Source organism: Panicum virgatum, chromosome 3N (genome assembly GCF_016808335.1).
Source record: "Panicum virgatum strain AP13 chromosome 3N, P.virgatum_v5, whole genome shotgun sequence".
Classification (NCBI taxonomy): domain Eukaryota; kingdom Viridiplantae; phylum Streptophyta; class Magnoliopsida; order Poales; family Poaceae; genus Panicum; species Panicum virgatum.
In genome coordinates, this window is record NC_053147.1 from 22,788,997 (window position 1) to 22,808,167 (window position 19,171).

The 19,171-nt window shown below is 48.3% G+C and overlaps 3 protein-coding genes, 1 long non-coding RNA gene and 3 other non-coding genes across 8 annotated transcripts; 3 read left to right on the plus strand and 4 right to left on the minus strand.

The window, feature by feature from the left end:
• The first annotated feature begins 2,409 nt into the window (after positions 1-2,409).
• On the plus strand, positions 2,410-4,433 carry LOC120665153 (expansin-A4). The gene is made up of 3 exons (XM_039944613.1): positions 2,410-2,729; positions 2,833-3,145; positions 3,752-4,433. Exons 1-3 carry the CDS (start codon positions 2,600-2,602, stop codon positions 4,053-4,055), a joined length of 747 nt encoding a protein of 248 aa, XP_039800547.1. The 5' UTR covers positions 2,410-2,599; the 3' UTR covers positions 4,056-4,433.
• A 1,841-nt stretch (positions 4,434-6,274) lies between these two features.
• LOC120665157 lies at positions 6,275-9,209 on the plus strand. The gene is made up of 2 exons (XR_005671110.1): positions 6,275-8,435; positions 8,986-9,209. It is a non-coding gene; the product is annotated as an uncharacterized LOC120665157 (long non-coding RNA).
• Positions 9,210-10,192: 983 nt separating this feature from the next.
• On the minus strand, positions 10,193-12,308 carry LOC120665154 (40S ribosomal protein S26). The gene is made up of 5 exons (XM_039944614.1): positions 12,189-12,308; positions 12,000-12,092; positions 11,810-11,894; positions 11,591-11,721; positions 10,193-10,521 (listed from the first exon to the last, which is right to left on the minus strand). The coding sequence occupies exons 1-5, from the start codon at positions 12,189-12,191 to the stop codon at positions 10,423-10,425; spliced, it is 411 nt and encodes a 136-aa protein (XP_039800548.1). The 5' UTR covers positions 12,192-12,308; the 3' UTR covers positions 10,193-10,422.
• LOC120668278 lies at positions 10,653-10,754 on the minus strand. The gene has a single exon (XR_005672372.1). It is a non-coding gene; the product is annotated as a small nucleolar RNA snoR99 (small nucleolar RNA).
• Positions 10,869-10,968, minus strand: LOC120668280. The gene has a single exon (XR_005672374.1). It is a non-coding gene; the product is annotated as a small nucleolar RNA snoR99 (small nucleolar RNA).
• Positions 11,209-11,307, minus strand: LOC120668281. The gene has a single exon (XR_005672375.1). It is a non-coding gene; the product is annotated as a small nucleolar RNA snoR99 (small nucleolar RNA).
• Positions 12,309-12,472: 164 nt separating the features above from the next.
• Positions 12,473-15,273, plus strand: LOC120665158 (zinc finger matrin-type protein 2-like). 2 transcript variants are annotated; one of them, XM_039944615.1, is made up of 11 exons: positions 12,473-12,633; positions 12,827-12,867; positions 12,950-13,036; positions 13,164-13,185; positions 13,274-13,356; positions 13,543-13,575; positions 13,836-13,914; positions 14,007-14,059; positions 14,507-14,567; positions 14,706-14,788; positions 14,924-15,273. In XM_039944615.1, exons 2-11 carry the CDS (start codon positions 12,856-12,858, stop codon positions 15,014-15,016), a joined length of 606 nt encoding a protein of 201 aa, XP_039800549.1. In that variant the 5' UTR covers positions 12,473-12,633; positions 12,827-12,855; the 3' UTR covers positions 15,017-15,273. The 2 variants fall into 2 exon arrangements, with proteins under 2 accessions (XP_039800549.1, XP_039800550.1); XM_039944616.1 differs by having other exon boundaries at positions 12,474-12,633; positions 12,830-12,867.
• The last annotated feature ends 3,898 nt before the right edge of the window (positions 15,274-19,171 follow it).

Genomic DNA, 19,171 nt, shown 5'->3' on the forward strand with positions numbered 1-19,171 from the left:
GAGACCCCAGCGGCCCAGCCACAGCCCCCGCGTTTGGAGGGGGGACCTGGAGGCCGGAGCGGGAGGGCGACGTCGCCGATCGAGCCCCGCCCCTGCGCGGCGAGACCCCATCACGGCGAGATCGGGGCGATCTGTTTCAGTGTGCAGCCCCCCTCGCATGGCGCCCGCCTGCCTTGCTGCCCCGGAAGCCTCCTTGTCATATCCGCATGTGGGAGCGGCGCAGCCGCAAGGGGGAGAACAGCGCCGCACTGTTCCGCCTCCTGATCGGCGCTCGCAGTCGCAGCGGCTGGTCGAACGCCGATAAGTCACCCGTGGCTCTACATGCCTTCAAACAAAACTGCAGGCTCCCCGTAACATTGCTAGCCGCCGCTGCTGCTGTGTATATAGCCTATTAAGAAAGAACCGACAACTCACTACACGTTCGTAAAGAAAAAAGTCTACTAGTACTACTGCAGTTTTACCGCGCCCGACGTAGTCGTATGTTTCAGTAAACTAGTGAAGTGGATCAGTATGGTAACTCGTTAAAGATTCTTGTTTTTTTTTAAAAAAAAACTGAACCTGCGGTTCTGTAGCGGCGGCGCAAGTGACGCTACAACTTGTGGAGTGGGGGCAGACGGCAAAGGCACCGGACGGTTCAGGTCGCATGGAGACGAGACGGTTCAGCACTTCAGCAGAAGGAACGAACAGGTCCAAGGAGGAGCCCAGCGGTCCGGCTAGTGACAGGAGATTAGCCGGCCGGAGCGCCCGGGCGGCCATGTGCAATTAACATGGCGTGGGGACAGCGACGGCGAGCCTCAGGAACCGTTGCTTTCCCCTGCTGGAGTATTGAACGGAGGCGGCAGAGGGCGGCGGGCACGCAGCCGCTTGCCCGACGCCATTGGCACCTCATCCTTTCATCCAAGACCATGGCCGTGGCCCATGGCTAACGCGAGGGAGGAGAAATCGAAATCTGCATCGTCAACGAAGACCCGTGTAGTGTAGACGACAATTTCAAACGGTAAACGAACGGCTGCGACTCGAGGCACGTTCGCAGGCATAGGCTTGACGGCAGCTTTGTTTGGAGCTGTTGGATGGATCCATGCGTCGCACGAACACGGACACGGCGGCCCACAGTTCGTGTCTCGCCCTCGCCTACAGAGTCTCGCCATGTTCCGCGCATGTGAGGTGTGTGCCCGCGAATCCCCGCTGCAGGGACAGCAGGCGCAGGGGATAGCGAGCCCACAGGCAGGTGGTTACGCCCATTCACACTCGCCCTCTCACACAGTGTTTACCTTGAAAACGTGCACGGATCACTGGAGGCTTGGAGAGCCGGCCGGTAACGTGTTTTGTTTAGTTCGCTTGATGGGTTCCCTCTCCCTCCGTCTCCGTGTGGGCTAGCTGGGGGAGACCATTCTCTTCTTTATGCGCTAGCGGCTAGCGATTCATGTGCGCTGCGGACCGACAGATCCGCACCTGAATCCATGTCCAATCAGTCGGTAGGTGCGCTGCACTCTTCTGATTCGAGCTCTCATCAGACGGCTTAAAGCGGGGGTGTGATCCTAGCTAACAGCTGAGCCTGGCAGTGGAGCAGCTATCGGACTGTCTGACCAAGGTTTTGCAAAGCTGCCACTGGACTTTCCAACTTCGTTCGTCTCCCACTCTCACAGCTGTCGAATCGCATGCTAAACGAACTGTCCGGAACCGCATCAGGTCCAGGTCGCACAAGATCTATCCGGTGATAAGGAAGTTTTTTTGAGGATTGGTGATGAACTGATGAGGAAGTTGGCGCGGCGGATGATGCGGCTATCCACCCGCGGGAGGAGACGGACAGCCCATGCCGCCGGCCGCGCGCCGCGCGCGCGCGGCGACACCCGGAACGTGAGCGGATCTCCGCCGCCCCAGACAAGGCCATGGGCAATCCCCGTCAGGGAACCGGCCAAGCGCTAGCGCGGCCCCCTCGGCCTCGGGGTCCACACAGTTAACGCGCTGCCGCCGCGGCGCGTGCGTGCCCTGGCCATCGATCGACTCTCTGATCATCTCTGTTTTTACGTTCAGCCTGCCGTGCCGAGCAGCGAGCACTCTCGCCCGACGCGAGCCATGTGGGGAGTTGGCCTCGAGGGGCCGGGCCCGGGACCGCCGCGCCACGCCACGCCGCGCCGCGCCGCGCACCGGTACCCTCAGGCCCCACGACACGAGCAGTTGGTGGTGGCGCCCTGCTACGTAGACACGTAGTACGTGCGCCGGGCGCGCGGCTCGCATGTGCGCCCGACTGTGCTTTGCGTTAACTGCCGGGGGCCTCGCCTCCGCTGCCCGCCGTCCACCGGGCACGTCACTCCCTCCGGCCTCCGCTTTCACTTCTCGTCTCTGCCTTTATGGCCGCCTTTCGTCGACGCACCAGACCGCGAGGGAAAATACACGCGCGGCGCGCCCCCGGCGCTTTGGCTTGGCTCGGGCTATAAATAGCCGGGCCGGTAGCGCCGAGCTTCGTCACAGCCAGCGCCAGCCAGCCAAGCAAGGTCGAGAGCGGCTAGCTTTGGACGGTGGTACCCTACCGAGCTCGGAAGGTAGCTTGCTAGCTCGAAGCGAGCCGGGTGTCCCTAGCTGGTGGTGGCAGTTAGCGATGGCCGGCGCCGGCGCCCTCCTCCTCGTCCTCAGCCTCCTCGCCCGGGAGGCCGCGGCCGGCGGCTACGGCGGGTGGCAGAGCGCGCACGCCACATTCTACGGCGGCGGCGACGCGTCCGGCACAATGGGTGAGTAGTCGGTCGATCGACCAGTGCCTAGCTCCTCCGCCGCCGGCGGATTTCTCGGTAACCCAGACTCACACCGTGTGCTGTGCATGGACGGGCGGAGCAGGCGGCGCGTGCGGGTACGGCAACCTGTACAGCAGCGGGTACGGCACGAACACGGCGGCGCTGAGCACGGCGCTGTTCAACGACGGCGCGGCGTGCGGGTCCTGCTACGAGCTGCGGTGCCAGAACGCGGGCGGGTCGTGCCTGCCGGGCTCCATCACCGTGACGGCCACCAACTTCTGCCCGCCCAACTACGGCCTCCCCAGCGACGACGGCGGCTGGTGCAACCCGCCGCGCCCGCACTTCGACATGGCCGAGCCGGCCTTCCTCCACATCGCGCAGTACCGCGCCGGCATCGTGCCCGTCGCCTTCAGGAGGTACGCGCTCGCTATAGCCTGGCTGGCCTCCGCGCAGGGCTCACTGGCTCAGTTACTACTAGCGCTCCACACCCGCCGGCTGCCCTGCCGTGCCGCGCTGCTGGCACGGCTCGGTGTGGTCCCGCACGTCCGCGGCCAGCCCCCAGCTGCGAGCGAGACTCACGCGCCGCTTTGTCGTACCGTGTCCTGGGCTGGCTGGCTGGCTCGATCAGCCAAGCCACAGCCCAAGCCCAACCAACCGCGCGTCGTCGGTTCGGACCTCGAAGGTCCGTGGGCCCCCGCGCCCGGCTCGGTCCATTAGTTCGGTGGGCCACCCTCCAGATTTGATACGGGGCGTGGGGATAGGCTCCTGGGCGACGCGCATGTGCCTTGCCTTTTCAATGTTGTTACGGCTCGCTCAAAAAAAAAAAATGTTGTTACGGCTCGGCTACCCCTCCCTAGTACTACTTCCAGCGCACTTCACTCTCAGTTGCTGCTTCCTTCCTAGTGACATTTTGACACAGCCGGGCAGGACCATCACGACCTGGTCGACCCTCGTAAAATCGTTTTTATTTTTGTGTTCACCTACTACACGTGTGCACTCAACTGACCATCAACGACGTGCAGGGTGCCGTGCGTGAAGAAGGGCGGGATCCGGTTCACCATCAACGGCCACTCGTACTTCAACCTGGTGCTGGTGACCAACGTGGCGGGCGCCGGCGACGTGCGGTCCGTCTCCATCCGGGGCTCCCGCACGGGGTGGCAGCCCATGTCCAGGAACTGGGGGCAGAACTGGCAGAGCAACGCGTTCCTCGACGGCCAGGCGCTCTCCTTCCAGGTCACCGCCAGCGACGGCCGCACCGTCACCAGCAACAACGCCGCGCCGCGCGGCTGGCAGTTCGGCCAGACCTTCGAGGGCGCCCAGTTCTGATGCGGGCGGGGATCGGAGGCCTTCCATCTTCTCCTCCGACTCGATCGTCTCCACAGCAAGCACCGGGGCCGACGGGGAGGGGTATATTAATTAAGCTACTACTGATCATCGGGTAATCCTCGATTTGTTTGGGTTTTTTTTCTTTTCTCGCCGTTTTGCGCGTGATGATGGGAAAGACGAGGCCTCTTCGACTATATTGAACAAGAGAAGAGGGCCTCGCGCTATGCTGAGGCTGCTAATCTAGCACCCGCCTAGACGTTTCCTTCTCTGGACTCTGGATTCAGAGTGAATGAATGAAACATTACATTACTCTGCCTAGTACTAATACTAGTACTTTTGGAAGGAATAATTGTAATTTATTTTGGAACCTTCGTATCATTGCCGTACCTGATAGTACCCGATCGCACCGGCCGCCGCCCTTGCGCGGGATTAATTGAAAACCGCGAGGCCGCCGTGTCGCTCTGGCTACTAGTTTTAATTTTCAGTAGCTTCTGGTGGTGTGTAACTGTGCAAGGGTACAGTGTGGCGGTCGTGACTTTTGGTGTCTGTTAGGGTGTAGCACACCGAGCACGCATCTCCTCCTCACATGGGTGGTGGGGGCACGCACGCATGTCGTGTGCCGTGCTGCGCGCGATGCTCCAGCTGCCTCTCCGCGGCCACGAGCGGTGTCGGTCGCCTCGCCGGGCGGCGTGCAGTGTACCGCCGCCGCCGCTCGCCTCGCACTAGCTGCCGGCGGGGCGCAGCGCGCCAGTGCTCCTCGTCTCTACTCCTCTGCATGCCTCTCTCTATGATAGAGGAACGAAGGTTGTGGATTGTGATCTGCCCGCCGATTTGATTGCCCGCGCGCCCACTGTTCCGTGCTCGTTTCTCTGTCGGCGTCGGCATGCAATGCCCCGGCGTGCGTCTCTCGATCGGCAGACACGCATGCATGCTTTGGTGGTCTACGCTACTAGTAGCAACTAAAGCTTCGCCCTTTCCGCGCTGGCCCGGCCCCATGGGTGCTTTTCAAGGTTAGCTAGCGAAGATACGCTAGTGCCACTGTCGCCTACTTGCCGGAGCGCGGCGCGTGCGCTAGGCTGCCGGCGTGCAAGTAGTTTGGCGAGCTCGTTGCTTGAACAGGCGGGCAAATGGGCAAACACCACTTCGGAGCAGGCAGGCTATCTTGTTACGACGAGCCCCTGTCGGTCGGCGTCGGCGAGGGACGGTGACGCCGACGCGGCCCAGAGCAAGCGAGAAGGCGAGCGGCGAAGTTGGGACGGGGGCGGGCCGGGGCGCGGCGCGGCGCGGCGGATTCGGAGGGAAGACGACGCGACGCGAGCCGATGGCCGGGAATGGCCCGGCAACACCGCGCCTGCTCGTTCGTGCTCGGCGCCGTCCAATCCCCGCGATCCGGAAACGGCTTCGGCTTTGTTGCCTGCAACTGCAAGCCTCTGAACCGATCGAGAGACGTGATGAAGCGACAAGCGAGTGACCAGCCATCGCTGGCAGAACCATTCGCCGAGATTCGCTGCGAAAGGAGACTGTCGCTATGTGCGTTTCTGGATTTGCTGATCTGCGTTACACGTGAGCACACACGCCGTGGCGGCGGCACTGGCGCCCGGCTCCTCTAGTATAGAATACTGAACACCGGCACCGCCACACGGGCAAGTACTATGATCGGCTGTAAAAAGTCTGAATGTTAAGGTGGAGAAGAAATGAGAGAATTGAGAAAAAACGGGCTGTAACTTTACAACCAGTTTTGACACAAAAATCAAAAAAATTTATGAGAAAGACAGATGGCCTATATATTAATGGCGAAGATCTAAACCACTATACAAATACAGGCTAAGAGATGGCTACAAAAGTTTTTACATCCAACAGAAAGTCTATATTATTAGCATCGCTCTGAATAGAGCAAGCAGATCGAAGAACCTCCGTAGCCGAATGGGCCGGATGCACAAATAGGCTGAAGAAGCCTGATCTTTAAAAGACGAAAGCTCACCCTGCTATGGGGCCAAAAACGAGCGCAGGATGAGCCACATCATCGTGAAATCCCGGCCATCCGATCGAGCACGCGGACGGTTCAGATCGAGTGATTCCCAGTTGTTTTGCAAAAAAACTCTCGAACTTTATCAAAATCAACCCGCAGTCCGACCTCCTCTCTCAGAAAATTTTACGAAAAAGCCCTCAACTTTTCTCAAAATCAATCCGTAGTCCACTTCCCCATCCCTCTCCTCCTCAGATCCACGCCAGACGACTTGATGCGGCGGCCACCGCACCGCCAGGGGCCGGTCGCCCCCCTCCCTCTCGGCGCGCGCTCGGTGGCCCAGGTGCCCCTCACGCTCTCCCTCTTGTTCCCCATCCACCATCCAGCTCACCGCCCCCGGATCGGTCGCCTCCTCACCAAGCGCGCCGCCGTGGGATCCTCGCCGGCCGGCCGCTGCTGCAGGGGTCCTCCTCATGGCCCCTGGAGGTCTGGACTGGCCGCAGCCGCCGCGGAGTCTTCGGTGCTCGTCCGCCGCTGCGGGATCCTTGCCGTCCTTCTACCCAGGCCAACCCTCCATCTTCACATCGCCGTCATAGCCTCCTCTGCTAGCTACAGCCTTCGGTGCTGCGCTCCCCAACCCCGCCCGAGCTCTTCTCGGTGCAAGCGCCGTGCGGCCGCCGGCGTTCCGCCATTGCTGCTCGCCTCCCACTCCTCTGACTTCGCAAAACCGCGCGGTCCTCGTGTGCCCTCCCGTCGCCGTTGTTGTCGCAGTGAAGGTTAACGTTGTTCCTGACCTCGACCAAGACGAGCGCCTACACAACTCCCCCCAACTGCATCAGCACTCGCTGTCCAAGCACACCTTAGATTCCCTACATGCCATCGACCTCGGCCACCTCTGCCCCACCTTCCCGGACACTACAAGTGCTGCTGCTTGCTGCTTGCCGCTGCCTACCTCTCCTCTACGGCCGTGCTACCATCGTTCAACCCAGGTATCCTCAGTCCTCTTGCTATCTCTCTGATTTTAGACCAAAGGCCAAAACTTTGGCCCTGCTTATATTGAAAGCAGAATGTTTACGGCTGGGGGTTCCAGCTTTACAATTCAGAGCTCTATCTCTCTGATTTCCCAACTTGTGATTTGGTTCCTATTCTCGGGTTTGGACCACAATATACCGCTGCCACCTCTAAACATGTACTCTTGAATAGAATCACCCAAGCAAGTTTAATGGGACTAAATGGGTGCTTGATCAAGGTTGTTGTACCCATACGTCCATGCACGCAATCTGTTTGACTAAATGCTTCATATGCTTGTTTATTTCACTTATGCATAAAACATACTGACTAGGTTTCAATCCTGTAATCTACATAAATTCCTTCTTTTATATGTGATTGACAACTCGTCTTGGTTTTGTAGTAAGAATCAACAACTAATGCAATGAACACACATGATATAAATTATCTCAGAAGTACACATACACCTGCAGTTCTATACAATGTTTACTTCAACATACTTTAGGAGAAATTTAGATATTTTGTTGTGAAATAAAAAAATAGCAATGAGCCACAGTTCAGAACTTGAGATATCTTCTTGGAATTCTGGTTATCATCTTGGTATTCACAATAAATGTTGTGATCCATTGAAAGATAATCACTTCATTAATCCAAAAGGGAAAAACAAATGACCATGTTGATTTTCAAATTCCATGTGTTTTGGATTACCACCAGGTATGAGCAAGTAGTCACAAAGATTTATATTTAAAAACAACTGATTTATGGGTGCATTGCTCAATGCAAGAGATAAACTACAGATTTTAATGCCACATCTTACCTGCGTCAATTACCTGATGGCAGCAGCTACTGCAAATGGAGAACAGGGACAAACTGATGACTATCAGGCGACTTTCGGCGTCAACTTTTGTGAATTTAATTGAACTGAATTCTTTTGACCTGCCTTGTTACATAAACTTATCTAGCACGGCTCAAAAACAAGTTTGCCAATAGCTACAAACTAACCTGAGGTTTTACCTTATTGTTATTTTCTTCAAGCTGTCATTAACATGAAGACAGTACATATTTAATCATGATGATATATAATTTGTCCAACAATGCCAATATGACATGAATCTCAAGTACAGGTAGGTGAGTCATGAGTATCAAGATGAAGATAGTACTAAATCTGTTATTTTTTCCATTTCCAACTCTTTGAACTACATACTCTCTTAACTCTTCCTAGAGTTATTCAATGTAAAATAGGATATGCCCTAAATATTTGTGGACTTGCTCTCATCACAGCATGCATCTAATAGGACTCTTTTAATGTTCAATAATTTCAACTGCAGCAATTCAAAGCGGATGCCTTAAGTTTGGCAAACACCCTTCTTTGGAAACCACAAGAGAACACTGCAAAGATAATTAAGGTACTTTTTGCTCAAGTTTTTTTTCTTTCTACTAAGACTACTGTTTGCCTAGGATGCTATGCATTATACTTTGCTCTGACAGACTCAACTGTTGCATCAGCAGATAGCCAAATTGTAGGAGGTTATGTTTGGTCTGATTTAAATGGTATAGCTCATAAATACAATACTTACGAGATGATAACTATCTGTTAGTAAGCAAAAGAGGGGTAAAAAATACTATATGGGTTCAAACAAAATCCTAAAAAAATGGAAAGAGTGAGAGCGGTCGCTTTACAGACTAAAAAAAGATTTCCAAAATAGTAGGTGATGTATATGAATATATACAATCAATATTTAGGAATGCAAAAACCTTCTCAAATATATCCAAACATTTGTTAATTGGGAATTTTATATCCATGCTGTTATTCAAAATATTCCAAATCGATGGATGCTTAGCTGCAACCATTTGTTTCAGAGGCGAAAATACAATTTTCAGTTTTCACCTTCAGTTGAATATCCTTCCTATGATTTGCAAAATCCTAACACTTCATAGTTTCTTTGTGTAATGCAGGGAACAGAAATTATAAGCTGCTCGATGACATTAATGACGGTCTCATTTGGCATGAGTGCAATTTAAATCCCTGTCCCTATATATGTAATGAGTAGTTTGTTATTCAAAATATTCCAAACATTTGTTAATTGGGAATTTTATATCCATGCTGTTATTCAAAATATTCCAAATCAATTGTTAATCGGAAAGTATATATCCATGCTGCTTTCAGAGGCATAAATCCATTATCAAGAGTGTAAACTTCCATATTAGTGACTGATATCTTGTATAGATACATATAATTTTGGCCGTAGCAAGTAGCATATCAACCACACCAAAGCCAAGATAACTCTCCAAACTTTATTGGGGTCATTAGGCGCGGCAACGCCGCGCCATCTTTCTAGTATAACTAAGAAGAGACTCTTTCAAAGAAAAAAAACTAAGAGACCGCAACGAGACAAATAATGGACCAAGGCCTCGTTCGGGTCAACGAAACGGGCTGGTAATCTTAAAACAAAAAGAAACGGGCCGGGCTTCATATGGCAATTTCCCAGCGTGCGTAACGCTTCAATAACCATAAGTTGTGGCCGCCAAATAAAGTGTACCAGTAAGAGCAGCTGCAGTGTGCTCCAAAAGTGATTCTCCGATAGCAGAGGAGGAAGCATCAGGTTGTACGTTGTGAAGAGGAGTGCTTCAACAAAATTTCCAGCATCGATGTCCAAACAATAGGAAACTATTTTTTCCTGAAAATGCTGCTCTGTCCTGAGATGATAGCTGCTGCACAGGAGATATGAGATTCTTTTGTGTTTCTTTATTTATTAGAAGCACCCCCCCACCTAATCGATGTTCAACAGCAAATTTGTGAAAAATGAGCATCGGTGACGATTTGACATTTGGGGCATCCATTTCAAACTGCACGCTGTGTATGCCCTTAAAATAGATGCCACAAATGTAACGAAATTTGATAAGAAAACAAAATGTACCTATACATGTGCGTTGCTAAAGATAAATCAACTTCGGCAAGGAAACTTTAGGCATCAAAAAAGAGTCCCGACAAAACGCGTCCAAATTAAACGTAGTGCCCAGTTGGGGAATCAGTTTTGGGGAGCAACAATTGCATGCGGACTATGAATATCAAGTACAATGATGAAATGATGTAGGATCAAAACCAACTACAGAACTTGAAAACTAAAACTGTCGAAATCAAAAACATAAATAAGAACATAGGTTGAAACTAAAAGATAGCTCTCAATACCCATATCACTGATGTTCAAGTGAAATTATAGCTGAGCATAATATTCAAATGACAAGATAACCTCTTAGCAAACATTCCAGACTTCAGACAAAAGTTCTACTAATATAGCAACTCCACACTCCTCTGATTGATGACACACTGGTACTGAAGTAAGACAGCCATGGCTACCAACAGGCCAGACTTATGCGGTCGATAAGCTAAACCTATGGGCGAGGAGCATTTGGTGCCGGAGCTGCAGCAGCACCAGCAGGGCCAGGTCCACCAGGGCGGGGCCCTCCTTGCCCACCAGCAGGCCTATCCTCCTGAAGGAAACACAATGCAGCACATAAGCAATGACAAACTCACAATGAACAAACAGAACTAGGAAAATGTAAGTCTCAAAAATAACACACAAGGTTCCCAAGAGTACTAACAAAGTGATTAAAATGGTGTTAAATTTTCCATTCTTAAATGATCAGCTAATAATGTATGGATAATAGCTGACAAAGTGAGTAAAATGGTATTAAATGTTGGGACCTGTTCATCCCACAGGCACTGTAATCGCCATAGGGGCAACGTATTAGTCCCAAAACTCATACTTCCAAGTTATGTTCAAGCTATGGTCAAGCATAATGTTCACAAGGACATATCAAAAATTGAACTTAAGAAAGCATTTTCCAATCTTAATGATCAGCTAAAAAAGAGTGTCTATTAGCTGACAAAGTGAAAAAATGGAAGTAAATGTTGGGACCTGTTCATCCCACAGGCACATGGTTAAAGCCATAGGGGCAACGTAAAAGTCCCAAGTACATACAGTATGGCATGAAACTGAGAATCATAAACTTTGGAAGCATCAAGTTGTGACAATTTTACTTTAGACTAACCATTTGCTGCCATGAACAGCTGAGATAAACCATAGAGTATGCACAAAAAATTCCCATTGGGCTCATTATTTCGGAATAAAAAACTAACTCAAGTGCATTCAATCAGATGAATAAACTTCAGTATGAAACTTTCCCATCCTTATTCATCAGCTAAAACCATAATATCAGCAGACAAAGTGAATAAAATGGTATTGTATGTCAGGGACCTGTTCATACCGCAGGCACTACGTAAATGCCATCGGGGCAGACATAAGGTCCCAAACATAATTAAGTTTTTAAGACATACTGCCACCTCCGGACCTCCCAATCCATGGCATAGGCAGTAAACAAGCAGTCTAATTGGAACATCATAAGGGCACAACCACAGCACAATAAGACAAAAATCAGTAAATAAGTATGTCCGAGTGGTACTAATATTCGCAAATACGCAGTTCACAGATCTGTTCGCTAACCTTAGTTCCATTATAGCTGCATTAAAATAGTAAAATCAGAAGCTTAGAAATCATACCCTGCGCCTGAAGCGTTCCGGTGGCTTGCGGTCCCTGCGCTTCTCACGGGAACGGACGCGGACGATGTGAGCGTGGATCGCGCACGAGACGCAGTGGTGCACCTTGGCGTAGAGCTTGGGAAGGACGTATCCTGAGCCACCAAAACATTTGAACCGTCAAGCAGACAAAATCAACAGAGGTTTTACTGGTGAAACAGATCTGGACGATGCGTGTTTTACCGTCATGGACGCACGCCTCCTGAACGTCCCTGATGGCCGCCTGCTCCACGATGTTCCTCACCTGAAACCTCTTGATCGCCTTGTCCTGCGAAGGACATCCACCAGGAAGGCAGGAGCCACGAACGAATCAAAAAACATTTCAACAAGCGAGGTCTACGAAAGCGAGGAAGCCGTCGAGGACTTCACTCACCTTGGGGCAGCACTTGGCGCAGTTGGAGCAGCGGATGTACTTGACATGGCCGCGGCCGTGCTTGTTGCGGCCGCCGTTGCGGCGCTTGAAGGTCTGCGCACAGATAGCAGGTAAGGAAACAAATCAGATCGGAGAAGGAAGGGGCAAGTAGAGGGAGATCGAGATTGCGGACTGGGAGTTGGGACTCACCATGGCGGCGGCGCGAGAGGTCGAGTCCTGAAGCCCCACTAGGGTTTCTCAGGACCAGGGAGGGAGGATTTATAGGCAGCGGGTTGGGGAGTGGGACGCTACCTGGGCCGTTTACTGTTCCGGGCGTATGGGCCAATCATTAGCGGGCTCTGGGTAACGAACCTCGTGGTGGACATGAACATGTGGGCCTTGAAACCGGTGCCTCGCTTGATGGGCTGGATAGTTGGGCTGGTTGATTTTGTAATTGTATCTGTGTCTCCTCCTGTTTTCACCTTCTCGCCTCCCGTTCGGCGCTCCCCACCTCTCCTCCCACCTCTCCTGTGGGCTCGTGACCTTCTTTCCTCGCGCCGACGGCTGGGCGAGCAGCGCCGCCCTTCTCCAGGTCTTCGTCGGGCCCGTCGCTAGGTCTTCGTCGGACCCTTCGCCGGCGAGGAGCGTCCGCCAGGTAAGCCCTTCACTTCTCCTCCCTTCCCCTTCCCATCCCGCTGCTCGAAATAGAGCACCCCAAACCCTAATGTAAGCTATTTGTATTTGGATCTGACCCAATTACATGCATATGTATTACATCGTCGTTACATGACTCACGGCTGCATTTTTTTGTGCGGTTGCTTGTTTCTTATGATGCTTCTGATGTGCAGTAGGTGGTTTGCAGAGTGAGCTGACCAAGATGTCTGGAAATGTAAGTTGCTCGTACTTCTGATGTGCAAAGGTACCAGAGGGTGGCGCATTACATCTGATCTCCTGCGTGTTGTGTTGTGCAGCCAGTTGGCGTTGACAACACTTCTCGGAGGAAATTTGACAAGGAAGAGTACTTGGAGCGAGCTCGACAGAGGGAACAGCGGGAGAAGGTTATATGCATAATGCACTCTCTTCGTTTTCTTATATTTCATCAACACTCGAGAAAACTATGACCATACTTCTCTTTCCCTCCATGTATTGCTAACTTTTCTCTGTGTTTGTGTCTTGCTGATCCAGGAGGAAGCCCGGAAAGGCAAAGGTATGCGGCCCAATTACAGTTAAATAGAATATGTATTTGTACCAATTTGTGCTCTATTAAACTCAATTCTCTTCATGTATGTATACAGAAAGGGGCCCTCCTGTGCAAAGACAACCTTTGAAGCACAGAGACTATGAAGTTGATCTCGAGTCTCGTCTTGGCAAGACTCAGGTTTGTCTTTTGCTACCATTGAGCAAGTTGCAAAACTGTCTAACATTAGAGGAAGATATGGTGCTAAGTGATGGAAATGATTTTTTTTAATTTAGTACTTCACTATGAAGAAATTACTTTTAGAAAATGATCGCTTTCTGTTTTTCAAAGTTAATTAACTGTGCCCATCATTATCTCTTTTTTCAGGTCGTGACCCCAATTGCACCATTGAATCAGCAGGTTTGTTCAGAAGTCTCATAGGACATGGCATTTAGTGTTTCTGGTGCTCTTGAATTATTTCTATCAGATTTTAATTCCTGACAAAACTTGCTAGAAAATGTTTCTTATGTAAATTTGAGTTTACCAGTTTGCACTTGATCAGTATTCATTACAGCTTTGAAATCAAATTCTGCTTTAGACCTTACTATTTGACTTGAATGAGTCTATTATGTTTACGGTTAATTCAAAGTTTCTTCTCAAGTTTACCCACTTGTTAACAGGCTGGATACTACTGTTCTGTATGTGAATGTGTTGTTAAAGATTCGGCCAACTATTTGGATCATATAAATGGCAAGAAGCGTATGTGTCTGAGAACTCTAGTGTAAGTCTCACTTGGTGCATTATTTCTTTGTAATTTCACCTTCATGTTTCGTGGTTTGAACATTTGGCAGATCAGAGAGCATTGGGCATGTCTATGCGTGTTGAAAGGGCATCACTTGAACAGGTAGAATGTCTGAGGTTATGCGTTTAATACTTGGATCTTCAATTGAAAATTATCAATTTTATTCGTGTCAGAATTTGGTAGCAGACCCACATTCCCGATTTGGATATCATGATATCTTGTTTCCCTTTGGCACAACTTCTGCTTATGCAGTATCCAGCTTGTGGGAGAAGCTTCTAATAACCAACTACTGTTCTGCCTCTTTGTTCAAATGTAACCTTACTTCCTCATAGCCCTGTAGAACTGAATCATTTGGTCACACATTGTCTATTTCTGTTTGCTTTGATGGTGAAGCAGAAACTGTGCCAAAGAGGCCCATAATGTTATGGTATTATTTTGACTGGATCATGTGAGGCTACTAGTTAGCTTTCTTGTACTATAAGGATTTTCAGCCAGCTCTCTTTTTTGGCCCATCTGTTATTTGTTTTCACAAGTAACTTGTGGCTGCAGGTTCAGAAAAGGTTTGAGGCACTTAAGAAGAGGAAAGACCCAAGCACCTTTACTGAACAAGGTGAGAAGATAATTTCTCATATAATACGGTGTCAATTTCACCCCACAGCACTCTTTGGAATGAAATCTTGCTGTGGAACAGCTTTGTAAGAAATTACTAGCAAAATCACCCCCTTGCTTTTTTTTTCAATGTTTCCAGATTTGGATGAGAGAATAATGAAACAACAACAAGAGGAGGAGGAAAGGAAACGGCAACGCAAAGAAAAGAAAAAGGAGAAGAAAGTAAGTGCAGCCAGATGCATGCATGCAGATAGCCTGTTGCTAATTTCTGCTTTCTTTTTGAAATGGAAATTACAATTGGAAGTTGTGGGCTGTGAGAAGTATAGTTCATAATTGCTTTTTATGCAATGGTTTCAGAGAGAACAGGCAGCCCAACATGAGCCCAAGGACGTCGACCCTGACATTGCTGCCATGATGGGTTTCGGAGGGTTTGGCTCCTCGAAGAAGTGAATTGTGCTGAATGATACGGGTTGAGACCATATGCTCCTGTGCAACAAAGAATTGTACTTTAGAAGATTCGTGATAAGAATCGAATGGGCTTTGAGCCTTTGATGAAGGATGCTAAGCCCAACACTGGATATTAAACTTGAAAATGCATTTGTACCTGAGTTTATAGTCAAATGCGGCATCCAAGATTGTTTGTTTTGTAACTTGTATATTTGTTACATGGTGGATGTTTTGCCAAAGAAACAGTTCGAAGTCCTTTACGTGGCTTTTGGGAAGAATAAATTGCAATCTAATTTCCTTAAACTTGTATGTTGCACTTAGAGCTCCCTCAATTCTCTTTAACCTTCAAAACCCATAAACATCTACGATAGCAATGCGGATCAGGTCTGATGCGTAGCTGAGCAACTACACTTGTTTATATTCGTCCTTTTTTTTGTCAGAGACGAACAATAACCATGATAAAACATTGCTTAAGGCACGTACTTCAGAGCAAGGAAAGAATACGTTAAAAAAATATATCATATAAGAAAATTTGAGACTTCTTAACAGATATTTTTACGTACTTCAGAGAAAGTAACGAACCTAAAAAAAAGAACATACATGATACATCTCTTGATGAAAATTGAAGAGTTCACTTTCAGATACTGTTGGGTGCATCACTCATATATATTGACATGTATATATTATTTTCTACTTCTTAAACTATAAATGTGTAATAGAGATTCATGTATTCATTTATAACTACCGACTTTCAATCTATTTACCTAGCATTTCATATTTTCAAGTAGACAAATCGCATCGACTAAATTTGGGCACGGGCACACTGATTTGTGCCCACACACAGGGCTAGGGCTACAGGTGAAAACTGAATTTCTACTTTTCTCCTGTTCATTTCTATACGTATTTTCCTATATTACCCGGGAACAGGATGACAACCGGAATTGGTGCGCAATTCTCTTTTCCAGGGAGTAAAGGCACTCGTATTTTCCTGCTACTACTTAGCCGGGCCGCAGTTGGGTCGTGGGACACACTACACTAACTTTGAACGTTTGACTAATAATTAAGAGTATTAAATATGAATAACTGACAAAATCCATTCTATATCTCCCGGGCGAAATCGCGAGATAAATCTAATGAACCTAATTATACAGTGATTAGACAATGTCGTGCTACAATAAATATTATTTAATGATAGATTAATTAGACTTAATAGATTCGTCTCACGATTTCCTGTTCATCCGTGTAATTAGTTTTATAATTAGTCTATATTTAATACTCCTAATTGGTGTTGCAAAAATGCCCAACATTTTTGCCCAAAAATTTTCGGTAACTAAACAGCCCCTAATCTTATGATTAATCCCGTAAGGGTTGTACTTTGAGGTACCCGTGGTATTAACCCTGTCACTATTAAATTGGTTTAAGATGATATGATAATAAACCAACAGCTCGTTAAATTATTAGCATTACTCTCACTTCGTTATAGAGAAAAATTAAGGAACATGCATATTTGATTCAATTTCTCTCCCTCTTTCTTCAATGCCTTTTTCAATTCCCGTCCCCGTAAATGAAGTGGCCGGCCGGTCTCGTTTCATGAACACGATGGAGTTGATCAAACTATAAGCATTAGGCCAATCTCAGTGGGAGTGTCATGGAAGTGTCATAAACATTAAATTTGCTGACATGACACAAGAGAGAGAATGTTGAGTATCATGGGATGTGAGAGAAGTTTCATCACCATAACACTCATCTGACTCGGTTACCTAGTTTATAGTTTTGGCAACCGTGCGATGACACTCTCCACTAAGACTAGCCTTAATAACACACCGGGAACCTGGTGCTGCGGGTGTCACGTACTCATGTACTTATCCAATCAATTGCCTAGTAGCTCTGGATCACTCCTAACACTATTTTTCTTATTCTAAATTTAGATATTTACTAATCGTGTTTAATATAGACTATTGGGTCATATCCGACTGTTTATCTATTTTTATTTCGAAATTATCTATTTATTTACTAATTGGGTTCGCCATGGACTCTTTGGTCACATCTTGATTTCCGGGTCAGACACACTGGTGAAGACCACAGTTGATGCGCCAAGAAAGAGACCTGATATGTCCCGAGCCACTGCCGCCACCGAAGCTGAGCTTGAGCTCTTTGACTTAGCTGCATCCACGTTGATCTTTGCAAAATTAAGCTCATTTAACTTAGCTGCATCCACGTTCATCTTTGCAAAATTCAGAGGAGGAGGGATCCACCTGGTGGCCCTGCTCCGGTCCACCTTCACCTCCTGCTGCCTGGGTTTTGTCAGCTCAAGGTCTGTGATGAACCTCTCAATGAAACAATGAGTGGACAACGGACTCTGAAACACAGCTTATATTTATGGCTGCAAGCAGCCAACAGGAGGCAGCAGCAGCCCAGCCGCTTGTAGCCCATCCTAACGCACAAAGGGTCGCACTGGACAAAGGATAATAGGAAGGAAAAAGTATGTTTTGTCTCCTCCAATTTTCACGAAAGTCTGATTTTCCTCCTCCAACTATAAAACTGGACATATGGCCTCCCCCAACTTATCAAAACCGCACAACTTTCCTCCCTGAGTGGTTTGAGACTGAGGTGATAGTGTTTTTGACAATTCTTTTTATTTTTCATATGTGCAACTTTAGAAGTAACAAAGTATCACCTAGAGAGCTCTCAAAATCATGATATTTCACAAAATGCTAAAACAGACCATGAATAACAGTACAATAAGATGTGCAAGATTTTGTTGAATAAAATTTAAATTATTGAAATTTTAAAAGGAGGCATAATCAAAAAAATTCAAATTTTTATGGTACCCAAATGATTGGTATCTTTGTTTGGCACATGCTATATACATATATAGCATGTGCCAAACAACGATATCACATCAACAAGGTTTAAAAGGATACACAAATATAATGTTATCAAATTTTTAGCAATCATTTTGGTACCTAAAAAATTAGGAAAATTTTGGATTCTATGTCCATTTGAAATTCAACAATTTAAATTGCATTCAGCAAAATCTTGTACATCTTATTGTAATGTTATCCATGCTCTATAGTTTAGTGTTTTGTTAAATATAATAAATTTTTATACTTTGTTACTTCTAAAGTTGCACATATGAAAAATCCAAAAAGAAAAAAATCAAAACCATTGTCACCTCATCCTCAAACCAGTAAGGGAGGAATGTTGACCGGTTTTGAAGAATTGGAGGTCATACGACCGGTTTTGCAGTTGGAGGGGGAAAATTAGACTTTCGTGAAAGTTGTGGGAGACAAAGTAGACTTTTTCCTAATAGGAACACGTTCGTGTCGTCCACAGGCACAGTATATATATAGTGGGCCTAGTTGGTTGTTGTTGTTTTTATTTGGGTCCATGAAAGGCCTGTCCGTACGAATTGCTAGAGCTTCTGCTATTGGCCCAGAAAGTATACGTAAAGGGGCCTGTTACACAAGTTACGGGCAAGAGAGATTTTCTAACCCTTCGTTTCGGCCTAATAGGCCCAGGACCGCTAAGCCCACAACAATGGAATTCCCTTCTCTTGATTCATCTGATGCACTGCGAGGGACTCTTCCTCCAGACATCTCTCGTTCCCCATCTACAGTAGATCACGGCGAACCAGCGGTGATTCGATTCCCAGCGTCGATTTCATCAGCTTCTCTTCGCCTCCGGAGGCCGCTCCGGCGCTGGAGGTGAGGGGAAGCTGCGAAATCGATGGCCGGTGTCCATACCTACTCCTATTAGTCTAGGTTTCTATAGGTTAGGGTTTGCCTACTCCGAATCGCCTGTTCGGAGTTTATGTTCGTGCCCTTCTTCCGTGGCGACGGCGCCGGCTTCAGCTTCGTCTCCGGTGACGGAGACGTCCGGCGAGGATTCGTTTTCTGCGGTCAAGATGGGGTACGTTTCCTTACCAATCTGTGGAATCGGGTTGGTTGTTTGTCCCACCTTTTCTGGTGGTTTACTTCCCCTTCGGGGTTCTTGTTGTCCGGCGAACCGGGGGTCATTGGCTGAGGCGTCAGACTCCCTGGTTCCGGCGATGTGATGGCTGCCAGCCATCTCTCCTGGCCTGTTCGTTCATCGTCTTCAAGGTGCGTCGGTTCTTCGATGTGCTGGCCATGGTGCCTTTCAAACTTCGTTTCCTTC